General features: G+C 30.2%; 1 protein-coding gene across 5 annotated transcripts in view; it reads left to right on the top strand.

The window, feature by feature from the left end:
* Nucleotides 1-13,055, top strand: part of LOC149072402 (kalirin-like) — a 171,728-nt gene that overhangs the window by 121,835 nt on the left and 36,838 nt on the right. For all 5 annotated transcript variants that reach the window (XM_089247111.1, XM_089247112.1, XM_089247116.1 and 2 more), the window contains 10 exons: nucleotides 323-447; nucleotides 3,652-3,718; nucleotides 5,439-5,551; nucleotides 5,886-6,045; nucleotides 6,130-6,222; nucleotides 6,978-7,112; nucleotides 7,511-7,696; nucleotides 7,794-7,977; nucleotides 10,337-10,382; nucleotides 11,406-12,039. In XM_089247111.1, coding sequence (XP_089103237.1) covers nucleotides 323-447; nucleotides 3,652-3,718; nucleotides 5,439-5,551; nucleotides 5,886-6,045; nucleotides 6,130-6,222; nucleotides 6,978-7,112; nucleotides 7,511-7,696; nucleotides 7,794-7,977; nucleotides 10,337-10,382; nucleotides 11,406-12,039 — 1,743 coding nt within the window. The remainder of the gene's footprint in view (nucleotides 1-322; nucleotides 448-3,651; nucleotides 3,719-5,438; nucleotides 5,552-5,885; nucleotides 6,046-6,129; nucleotides 6,223-6,977; nucleotides 7,113-7,510; nucleotides 7,697-7,793; nucleotides 7,978-10,336; nucleotides 10,383-11,405; nucleotides 12,040-13,055) is intronic.

Below are 13,055 nucleotides of genomic sequence, written 5' to 3' on the forward strand. Positions count from 1 at the left end.
TTTCTCTTTCCCGGAATGTATAGCAGTATTTTTCTATATGGAATTTTCTTATTTTCAACTCATTAATTCAAGTCATGATATTATACCTCGTTTTCGGCACAAAAATTATCATTATTCATGCCATGAGCTTTATGTCTTAATGTGAATTTTTTTTTTTCTGAGATAACTCTTACATTTGGCCATTTTTAATATAAGAGGTACCTGGAAACAAATCATATGTATATAAATTGCATAACGTATATGGAAAATACTTCTATATTTACAAAAAAAAACAAATTATTATGAAACTAATTTTGTTTCTGATATTTGTTTTATATTGTAGCTTGCTCCTGGTATCCAACCTTTAGATGAACAAAATAATGAGCATGATTGTGAGGTAGCTGTGGAATCCCCTGTGGCACCCAAAATTTCTGAAGAAGAAATTGCAAAGGCACTTCAAAAGCGCAGGTATCAAACAAATGGTTCTATAGAAACCATTTTTTTTTTAAAACAATATTAATTTTTTTAGAATAATATCTGGTATTTATAATGAAGAAAATATAGTTACATTTTTCAAACTAAGGCAGGGTAATAAACGTTATAAAAGTTTCATGAAAGATCTTTTACAAAACTTGAAAAAACAATCAGTAAGCCTGTTGATTACATTCGCTCAAATGTAACCAATGTGCTTATTGATTGCATTTTTCAAGTTTTATAAATTAACTTTTGTGAAACTTTTATAGTGTAACTCCAGTCTTAAACAAAAATGAGCAATTGATAAGCTATACAAGATTCTTTAGACATTGATACTTCTGGTATTTTATCTAAATCAGAGCTGTAGCTAGGATTTTTGTGAAGGGAGGGACACGAATAATATTGCCATCCCCACTACTGTAAAATTTTATTTTATAACAGTGGTTTTGCTTATAACCTAAAATTTGCTGCCTGCAGTGGTTGCCCCTTTTCTCTCTCCAGTTCTATCCCTGATCTAAACCATTCTATATTTTTAATAGGAAAAATCCTCAAAAATTAAATGTAATATTTGTTTCTACTGACTGTTTTAAACATAATTTCTTTTCCTATACCATAGTTGAAAACAACTATAACTTCCCCTTTTCTTCATTGATTCTCTGCAATTGTTAATTCCTGCATGATGTGAAACAATATCACACCCAACCTATGTATTTTCTTGTGTAAGGCTCGGCTAACAAAATTGTACAAATAAATGAGTGCTCAAAATTTCTATCGATGATGAAAAGAAAAACCAATGAATTTCACACGTTCATACTGCCATTGAAAGTTTGCTATTTCTAAAAGTGATCTCTGGATTCGTGCTTGCCTAGGAGCTGCATTTTCCTATCACTGTGAATCCATCTTTGATTTTTTAAGAGGTACAACAAAAATGTTCATTTTAATTTTTAAGCAGTATTCATATTTTAGTGGTTTTATTTATCAACTACTAAATCCTCAGTTTTAGAATATGCATAGTCTCCTATAATATCCTAAAGCAGCAGTTCTTAACCTTTTATGTTCTACTAACCCCTTGTGCCAATAAAATCGCCACATACCCCTTTTACAAAATAATATTCAACATACAGCAATGTGTAAAAACAATGAGTAAATTGAAAAACCTTTCCTAATTGGAGTGAATTGTTTTTTAATCTAAACTCACAAACCCTCTATCCAATATCTCCAAAGATATCCTGGTTGAGAATCTGTTTTAAAGCATCATTTTGAAGTAAAATTATACCATTTGAGATTTACACACTTACTAGTTCAAACATGTAAAAATAATTTTTTTTTAAATTGTCTAAATTATGTTATATGAAAGACAAGTAAAAATATGTTTTTCTCATACTATCAGTTTAGGGTACAAATAAAAGTATATCGTAAATCAAGCTTATTCCATCACTTTCATCCAGTTGGTTTTCACTTTCATCATCTTGGTATCAGCCAGTATACATACCTAGTATCTAATTGTTAAAATACAACTAAAAGACTTAAACCCAGCGTACTCTTATTTTTATTTCCATGGTTTAACCCAGTTTTTTAGCTTCAGAATTGCAATGCCCAAAACAATTTTAAGAGAAAATATGAATTGATATTCTTACATGTTCAATGCAAAATTAAAATCGTTAAATGAAACTTTGCTTCAGTTCTGACAACAAAGGTTATTTTTTTAATCGGCGTGCTGCTACAGTTATATGCTGCAATTTATGATTTCATAAACATTGAGATGGAATGAAATATACAAATGCAGTTTAACTACTTTTGCAGTTTTTAATTTTTTTGTGCCTATATATTTTGGTTTTTTTTGTACTCGCCTGATTTAATATTAACATTTTCGTTTTTTTTAATTTTTCTTCCATTCAATAAATAAAAATTGTCATACTAGACTTTATTTATATAGCTTATTTTTATTATTTCTTCTAATTTAAAGCACACCATTATATTTTCAATTTAAACATTTAAACATTCTATTGTCTGGAAAATTTTATAAGCTGAGGTATAATTGAGTTCTAGCTCAGTTTTATTTGAGAGATTTAACATTTCTGGGACACCCTGTATGTATTTTTAAAGGTTATAATTGACTTGTCAGGTTTTAAAAGTAAAATTGACTTGGAAACTTTATCATTTTGGCGTTTTGTTTGTTACAAGAGTTGTATAAAAAATCTCATTGCATGATGCAGCTTCAGATACAAATGGAGAAATTTATTATGTACCTTTTTCCAAACTGATTCTGAACTAGTGAATCAAATTTTCCTTAGGAGTAGAAAAGACCTGAGAGAATAGATTACTATTTTCTATGTGTAGGACAGCATGAGGGAAGGAAAGCATTTTCAAAAACAGGCAAAGAACAAAAAAGATTAGGGAAACACTATTTTTAATATCTTGTTTCAATGCTCAATACATGTAAAACTGCAAGGGCAGTTGAATTTTCTTTCCTAAATTCATCTTGGTATCAGCCAGCAGTTGAAAACCTTCATATGGATAGTGAAGAGTGACTACACATCATCCTCGGATAAGTCGGCATCTGGTGGCAGTGTCAGCAATTATGAGCTTTGGCTTCATTTAGGTTGGGCCGTCCATGAACGGTCCTGTTCAGTGCACACAAGCTCTAAGGAAAGATTGAGATATTCCTTGCTTTTGTAGTCTAGTGGTTTAGTGCAGTCACCTGGCAAGTAAAAGGACGTGGGTTCGATTCCCTGCAAAGGGTAGTAGAATTTTCTCTTTCTCCTAAATTCATCTTCGCATCAGCCAGCTGTTGAAAACCTTCATTTGTAAAACTTTGTCTATTATTATGATATACTGTAATTCATTATTTATGACTCTGTGTTCAGAAAATTTGGGTACCAAATGAAATGTTTCAAACTGCTTGTGTGTTTATTCAAATTAAAATGTTAATTTAATTTCAATTTAAAATTTTAATTTAATGTTAATTTAGTTAAAATGTTAATTTAAAAAATAAAAATGTTCAATTAAATTATAACTTTTAATTTTGTTTATGAACTCCACTATTTGGCAAAAAGGAAAAAAAAATGTCATACTTAAAAACAGATGATGAGAAATTCAGAACGAGAATAGTAATTATGTTTCCATTTGTTGATATATTATCAGGTTTATTTTTAACCATTGAAATTTAATGTGAGCGCATGTTTTATGATTTTTCAGATTTGTTTTGCAAGAACTTGTTGATACTGAGAGAGATTATGTCAGAGACTTAGGTAGCTTAGTTGAAGTAAGTCATTTTATAAAAGTGATAAGCTGGTGATTATGTGTAATTATCAATTATCTTGGCAAGTTTTATAAATTTCACTCTATTTATCTCTTTTACTAGTATTTATATATTATTCCCAGATAAACTTAGTAAGTTTGAAAAATATGAAAAATATACGTGAAAAATATATGTGACGATATAAAAATATATCGTCACATTCATCTGCTTGTCAGTTTTGCCCTCATGTGATGTGTGCACTACACAGGTTCTGCAATAAAAATTAAATGAAATAAAAATAAGGGAAGATAAAAAAAATATTGGTTTTGTAATTCTGACTGGTTCTCCCACGTATAAACATGTTTTGTAAGCATAACCAACATTGCTGATCACATTCATCACCTTAGACTGAGATTTAAGCATAATGAGATATAATAATGTGATCCTCACTGTAAACTGAAGTAAATAATTTACAATTCAGTATATTTACCAATGCAAGCTAAGGATTATATACAATCACCAGCAAATATGATATATTTGCAATCTAAGAACAAAATTTATGAAACTTACCAAAATGGTAGAGAAATCGTACTGCATTTATTAATTGTCGCATAATGTGCTGTGTAACAGTATACTGTGTTCATGTGAATCTAACATGCATCCTATTTCTCAGCTACAAAATAGATTTTTCTTAATACTGTCACCATATTTTTATCATGCAGCCAGATAAACAAATTTGGCAAATTGCAATACATTTGTTTTCCATTGTTATTTTAAATTCAACTAGAGCTATGTCATTCTAATTTTAACATGTACTCATGAATCTGACAATTTGATTCTACAGTAAAACCTTTTGTAATGGTAACCTTTGAACGACCACATGTTCTTGGGATAGAACACATCCTATTGGATTAACTTTAAGGTCAAACTCCAAACAATGATTTCAGAATAACTGCCAGTTTAGAGCATAAAAATGAAAGAAAAATTATACATATAAGAAAAATAATCCTCAAGATTTGCTCTGAAGGAGTTTTTCTTCCTTGAACTCTGTGAAATAATAAAAATCAAATACAAATACTATGCCACAACAGGCAAACGCCCAACGAGGTGGCTGAGAAAAAGTTGCCCATAACAAATATGGATGTCATATATTTAAAAAATACAGCAACCCAATTAAAAATGCAATTACAAACAATATACATGATGAAATATTATACATGTATATAAAGAATAGTTATGGTTGTCTAATTCTAACTATGGATAGCTTCTCAATTTACTCCAACATGTTTATCATATTTCTTTTTAAACGTGTCAATTGTGTTAGAATTTACTACCTCCAGGGGTAAGCTATTCCATTTATTAACAACCCTATTAGAGAAAAATTCCCTACAACACCGTAACCTGGAGTTCTCTTACCCTTCTAAAAGCAATCGATTGACAGTGTACTAATAATTCATGGTCCATCCTATCCATCCCGTTGAAAATTTTGACGGTATAAAATATTGGCAAGTATAAGTTCCATACATTATTGGTTTTCAAAATGTGGTTTATGGAACCCAGAATTCCAAGCTAACAGGTGTGCTAAATGCGTTTTAGAAAAGAATAAAGCAGAAATTAGGAGTAAAATATAGCAAGTGGTTGTGTCATAACCCACAGTCATTGATTTCTATGCTGTATAATGAAGTAAATTGTTTACATATTTTGTAATTTATTAAGCTTATCTGGTATATGTGAATTTTCTTAGGGTTACCTGCATTTAATACGAACAAGCGAAATACCTATACCCGAAGACTTGAAAAATGGAAAAGATAAAATTATATTTGGCAATATAGAAGCCATGTATGAGTGGCATAGAGAGTAGGTATAGCATTTGTGTATATTTTATATGCTAACTATTGTTTTCATGGTAAAATTATTTTATTGCTCTCTAAACCACAATTTTGAAATGTCTTCTGAAATAAGATTTATGCTTTATATCTAATCAAGCCAGTGATTGGCAAAGTGTATATCTTTGTGTCTATGGAAATTTGACAGTTCAATAAAATATTTGAGTGAATTATGTGAAAATTTAGGGTTTCATTTTTATTTATTGCTTTCTTGATATGTTTGTTTTATCCGCTCCCCCCCCCCCTCAATATTTATTGTACCAACAGAACATTAGTACTTGAATATTTCAATTATTTACTTTTAGTTCATTTTGTGCTGAACTGGAGAAGTGCCTTGAAGAGCCAGAACGATTAGGACTGCTCTTTCGCAGATATGAAAGGAGATTGAATATGTATGTAGTGTATTGCCAGAATAAACCAAAGTCTGAATACATAGTTTCAGAGCACTTGGATACTTTTTTTGAAGTAAGTTTAATGCCATAAATTTTTAGTATACTTTCGATGTAGTTTTAAGTTTCATTCGAATACAAACCAATTTTTATTTATCAGGAGTGTCGCCAAAAACTGGGTCACAAACTTCAATTACCTGATTTGCTCATAAAACCAGTTCAGAGGATAATGAAATATCAGTTACTACTAAAGGTACTTGAATTTTTTTTATTTAAATGTTATATCTGTATGTAGGAGGTGAAGAGCACCATGTCACAAAAAGGAAATTATACAGGAGAGCCATTTTGAAAAAAAAATTGTTTTTCTATGGGGCTCTCTTGTTTTATTTTTACTTTTTGAATTGCAGAGCAAACGTTAGATAAGCATTTGGCATTCTTACTAAAATATTTGAATTTCATGCATTGAAAAAATATGAAAATGATTCTATTTGGAAAATCACAATAAGTTTGTTCTTAAACTAAGAAAAAATCATCCGAAAAAAAAATTCAAAAATTACAGGTGGATATTCATGAAACTTAATTGAAATATGTATCACATTTTAAGATATCTAGAAATATGTTTTCATGTCATTTTACAATAAATGTTTTCAAAAGCATCACATGTATAAGAGAAAGTGTCTTAGATTTTTTTTTAATCTTGCAATCACGGCAAATACTACAGCCTTACTCCCAAACATGTATTTTTATGCCACTAATGACAAAATCCAATTACAATGTACTTGTTCCCTATAATAACATTACTCAATATTATATTTTTACAACATACTCAAATTACAATCTGAGTTTTCTTATTTGTTTTTGAATTATTTATCAGTATTTCATGACATTTACATAATTTATGAAAACCAGTTTACAATAAAATTATGAAAATAAAATAGAATTTCATTGTTGTTTTGCCAAGTCTTTGATGCTGATTGGTTTGATATAGGATAGTTCTTCCCATAATAGGATATTTTAAAGTATACAGAAAAGGCTGGCCTTGAAGAAGAAGCTCAAAATCTTAGCAAAGCCGTGCATATAATGCATGTTGTCCCTAAAGCTGCAAATGATATGATGAATGTTGGTCGTCTTCAAGGTTTTGATGTATGTTGTTTTCATAAATTACTTTATTTCGTTCATTAGTGATTGAACATTATATAGAATTTTCAAGGAATGGTTTTGGGACTGAGACATGCAACAGCCCATTAGCTCCATGAACCATTCATCAATGAAGGATAGCCATGAAACCTGACTAGATATCAGTAATAGATTATTAGTGCTTTAATTTTGTGTATACAGTCCAATCTTCATATCATTTAGATCACTGTTATAAAATTTTATAGATTTACATTTAAATCTATCTTTGAAAGAAATTTTAACTTGTTACATAATTTTTGTGTAAGATATTGTTAATGAATTTTGACATTTGAAAATATATGATGCAAATACCAGAAAAATTTATTTTAAATCTTAAAAATTATCAATTTCATCAATTTTTTTAGGGGAAAATTACGGCTCAAGGCAAGCTTCTACAACAAGGCATTCTTTGGGTTGGCGATGCTTCTACCAGTGGCAAAATAAAGGAGCGCCAAGTGTTCCTATTTGAACAAATTGTCATTTTTAGTGATGCAGTTGGAACTAAAACACAGTTTTCTAACCCTGTGTATATATATAAAAACCATATGCTGGTAATTTTTTTTTTTCTTTTCATTCTTCTTTCACCATTAGAATTTTTATTTTCAAAGTTAAAAAAAGAATTGAGAGTATCTAAAATTTTTATCAAAGGTGAATAAAATGGCTTTAGAAGAATCTGTGGAGGATGGTGATCCCACAAAATTCATGCTCAAATCTAAGGATCCTACTCAGCAAGGCTTAGCTTTTATTATCCAAGCGCAAACGCCAGAAGAAAGGGATGAGTGGGTTGCTAATATTAGAGCTATTCTAGATACACAATTAGATTTTCTAAGAGGTGAGTCAGAAGAATCATACTTCGATATGTATTAAATTTATGCCAAGCTTTGTCTCAACTATGTTCTGTACTCTATAAACAATGAAGATTTTTAAATCTATATTCATGCTGGTGCAAATCTTGAATGTTTCCACACACAAAATCAGTAAGTGGTGACTCATTTAGTGTCTAAATGTATATAAGAATTTAAAAATCTTTATTTGCGATTTTAGTTTTTTATAGAATAATACGTATTCAGTTTTCTATTTGTAAAAAAACAAAAATAGTTTTTGCTTCTTTGATAAGAATAACATATTTTTCTCTCTCTAACGTAATTTTTTTATCTGATAAAAAATTTATAGCTTATAGAGCTATTTTAATTTAACATTAGTTTTATTAATTTTCAACTTTTTTTAATGGGACAAAAAAAAAAAATCCTCAGAATTGAAAATATAAGTAGTATATTTTAGTCATAGAATAATACTAAAAGGAACTCGAAGATCATTTGTAAAAGACATATTCATAAAATGGAAGCTATTGAAGAGTGTCCGTATAACCATAATTTTATATAATGCTAACAGACTTGCCAACTCTCCAAATTTATGTGGGGGAGACCAGGTTTTTTACCCCTACTCTCCAGAACTATTGGAAATTTCTCCAGATTTTAGCCAAAAATTAATTTTCTCTAGATTTTAGCAAGAAAATAACAAGCATTTTCTTCATGCATGCCATTTTCAATCATAGTTTTGGATCTACATGGGACAATTACAGTCAAACCTCATTAGTGGGTCACCGGGTAATTTTTTTAAATCCTGATTGTCTTCTATAGCATTCTTTTGTTATTACTCTTAATAATGCATCTCAACATTCTGCTTAAGGGGTCACTTTTGTGAAATTAAGCCCTCCAAGTTCTTGTAGAAATCGGAAACTCTTCATAAAATGTGCATGATAAGTCCAATGCTTAATTATTGGTGGTTTTTCCTGCCATCTGACAGGGCATGAGTCCCCACATCGGGAAGCTGATGAGCCCACCTCTAACATAAGAAGAATCCCTCGACTTAATCCTAATTTTTATGTTCATGCATCCCTTCCTTACTAAACTCTAATTGTTTGTCACCGATAATTTAGAATCTTGTACGCTGTTATAAAATATAACATTCATTTTTGTTTTTTTAAATTTTGGGGTTTGCACTGCATCTCATTCCAGTTAGCACCCCATTGCCACCAATCAAGGTTCTAGTTTTGGTCTCATTAATACAAGGCCCTTATATGCACCTGTGGCCTCCAAGTAATACTCAGGTCAGTGTTATCCAAAAATATAATTTTGAAGAGTAATTTCACTTCTCTACAAAATTTTAAGGGGACGCTTTTGTAAAAAGACTGGTATTTTTTTTTTTAACAGTGAGAAATAACTCTTCTAAAAAAATTACCTAAAATTTGGAGGAGTAAAATTGAATTTTGATGCATATTGGTGAACACTGACTCAGGTGACTGCATGCGCTAAGATGGCCCACCTAGTATAGCCAACTTGACCTCAGTCTAATTTTTGCTTTTTTGGCATTAAAATTTTTTGTATATCAAAAGAAATTTCTTGGTATTCTTTCCTTTCAGTTTTCTGGTTTCTCATAATTTTGAAGATTCTACAGCATTTCTTTTTTCGAAAATGATGAATTAGGCATTCACATGAAAGTCTCGTGAAAATGATATTTTCCATATTATTATATTATCGATAATGTTTCGGTAGGTATTACAATCTATAATGCTCTCATCATCAAAAAATGATAAAAAGTGTATTAATTCAAAATCTTTGAAAAAAGGAACAAAAATTAGTCTTTAAACTCTTTTTGTGTGTTTTAATTAACCTGGATAGTTGTTTTAATTAATAATTACTGGTTCAGCAAATGTAATTTTTATTCCTTTTAGTGCATTCTGTGAACTAGCATTCTGCATTTTTTTACTATTATAAATATAGTAGTTTTTAAGCACACAAATTATTAAAAACTCTACTGCAGTCAAAATAGTTCTATTTTGAGCTCTTGTAAAATTTCATGATTTTAGAATGGAAGAGAAAATTAAAGTAAATAAAATAAATTAACATAAACATATAATTAACTTAGATTAATAAATTTCAAATAGTTTTGGACTCATTAAAATAATTAATAGTTTCAAGTGCACAAATGCATGAATGGAGATCGGAAGTAGGGAGACCATGGCTTACTCTGTTTATCAGGTCACTCCACTTAAAGGGCCATATTTCAGCTGTACCAAGAGTGACTTCTTAACGAGGTTTGACTGTATTTGCAAAACATCTTTTTTTGCCTTGTTAAAAATATTTATGAAGCATCTTTAATGTGTAGTGACTTTTATTTCTCTTTCACAGCTTTACAGTCACCAATCGCTTATCAGAAGGAGCTCACGAAAGACATGTAAGAACTACTTTTCAAAATTCAAAACAATTTTGGTTTTCAAATCAAAAGACTCTGTATGTTATGCGAAGGTAAACTTGGAAAAAGTTTGTCTCCGCTGGGAATCAAACCTGGGACCTCTTGCAAGCTAGGCTAGAGCACTGACCATTATATCACAGACATGACTTTTCTTCCCAGTGAATACAACAAACTTTTCTTTCCCAAATTCACTGTGGAATAATATCCAGAAAGTCTTGATTTTGAAGTATCAAAGTATCATGGACAAAAAAAAATCATCCAATTTTGGTTAAACTAAGTAGGCATAATAAATGAAATATTCTTGAAATCTGTTTGTTGGTTTCAGTAGAAAGAGGGAAGTATTACCTTATCTTGATTAAATCCACTGTACCATCACATTTCATGAACAGTTTTGAAGGATTCTTTGCAAATGTTTCTGGATTAGATTTGGATGGTTTAATGTTAACATTTAATTTGATCATTTCATGATATAGTCCATATAGTACAGTATTTGGTCTATTTTTTCCCCATAAACTGTATTTCAAAATCCTTTAATCTTTGTTGTTTGCAAGTTTAACTCTATTTAATATAATAATAATAATTATTGTTTTGGGCCAATTGCCCTGTTACAAGGAAACAAGGTGAACAATTAAATTTTTGTTTTATATGAAATACATGCAGGGGAAAAAATATACATATATATACACACAAAAATATACAAAAACAAAAAAAATAATAAATAGGTGAGAAGCATGCATGAGTATAGGTTCGACCAAATTAAAAGAAATATATACATATATATTAAAGATTAGAAGAAAAAAATACACGTTGGAAATAGAAAGTTGTGCATATAAATGAACACACATGTATGTTTAACTGTATTAATGCTGAATGTATCTTTATGAAATAATGTCAGATTTTGTTATTCAGACTTTCATACTAGAACTGAAACCTAAAATCAGATAATCAAACTTAACTTTGATTTTCAATTAATCCTAATGTTCTTGTTTGTTTTTATTTTTACAGCTCTGCACCTGAACTAGGTACATTGTGGAACCCATCATTGCGGAAGACTTTGTCTCATCCAGCAGCTGCCCACAAAACTGGAAAATCTGCAAATGCCCCATCTGGGTCATCTGTGACATCAAAGTCCTTACGTCATTCTGGGCGAGATAAAAAAGTTCGTTCTGCTGAGCCATCCGATTCAAGGCACGTTGTGACATCAGTATCTGGTGGTAATCTTTCAAAAGATTATGCTGGTAATCAAGTCTCAGAATCTCAAGGTGTTGCATTATCTGGAAAGATTGGCAAAAGCACTCACACTTCACGGAAAGAGAGTAATAGCCAAAATCTTTCATCACCAGATAGTTCAGCAGAGCAAAGGAAGCATTCCTTGCCTGCTGATAAACGCTCAAGTCATGCACAACATAGCCCTCCAAAAACTAAAAAAAACTTCTTTGAAGGTTTTAGAAGCACATTAAGGCCCAAGTCCAAACCAGAACCTGGTTTAAGCAGTTCTAATGGTGGTACCCCAACATCTCTAAGTTCCAGTCATAGTTTAGATTCTGCAAATGTTACGGCTCAGCTACAAGTAAATAAGGAAGAAGACAAAGACAGTGATGTTATTCGACGGTGGTCTGAGACAAACCCTTCAAGATCGGTAAGACCCTGTTCAGTATCAGATCTTCCTGATGACGCTGTTCACTAACATTTAAATTGATGTAGATATTTCAACCCCTTCAGGTTTTTTGTAACAATATAGTACACAGATAGATGTCAGGGAAAACCAAGCCCAATTTAAGGAGTAATTGCCCACTTAATTCCATTAAATTATCATAATTCATTTTTCTATATTAAATGATATTTGAATTTTTTTACCATTGAAATGTGCTTATTAAAAGAAAATATTGTCAAAATAATGAAACAAAAATCTTGGGAAAAATCAGAGGCATTATGATTTTTATTTTAGTGCTAGAAATTTTGTTTCCATGGTCTTTAAAGAGACACAAAAACTTGAAAATAACTTATTGCATTATAGAACAAATGTTAAGATGATAGAATTTGATTTTTTATTTTGACACTAGGAAAATGTTTCAAGTTAATCCTGAAATTATATAGATCTTGAAGGTGAAAGAAACAGTTATTGATGTATGCAGTTTAGTCTAGAATATAGGTTTTTTTATTCTTGCCTTGATATTAAAAATATTTGCTTATAGCAATATGTGTTAAATGAGATTATCTTTCTAAAATATTTATTATCTGAGGTTTTTCATGAAGAGAGAGATGTTATATATATATATGTAAATATAAAGTTCACACAATGAGAAACTGCTTTTAAAAATTAACATTTTCAAATTGTTATAGAATAACCAAATATCCCATTGATCATCTTATCAATGAAAGATCTCATAAAATGTAAAAATTCATTTATTATATGAAAAGGAATCACTCATGAACAAATAGCTTGAGACTATTTTAAGGGATCAGTATGACATGAGCATATATGAAATTAATGTGTAAACATTTCTATTTACCTGAAACACAGAATAACTTGCTACAAGATACTCTCCATTATATATTATACAAAGATCAAAGAAACACTACTTTTGTGTTCACTGAAAGTAAGTGCCTAACTGTATGTATAACCCACAAAGTAATTTATTGTTGTAATTTAAA

The sequence above is a fragment of the Pholcus phalangioides genome, unplaced genomic scaffold (assembly GCF_987345545.1).
Source record: "Pholcus phalangioides strain wild (caught in Gottingen) unplaced genomic scaffold, Ppha-v1.0 ptg000017l_1, whole genome shotgun sequence".
In the NCBI taxonomy this organism is placed as follows: Eukaryota; Metazoa; Arthropoda; class Arachnida; order Araneae; family Pholcidae; genus Pholcus; species Pholcus phalangioides.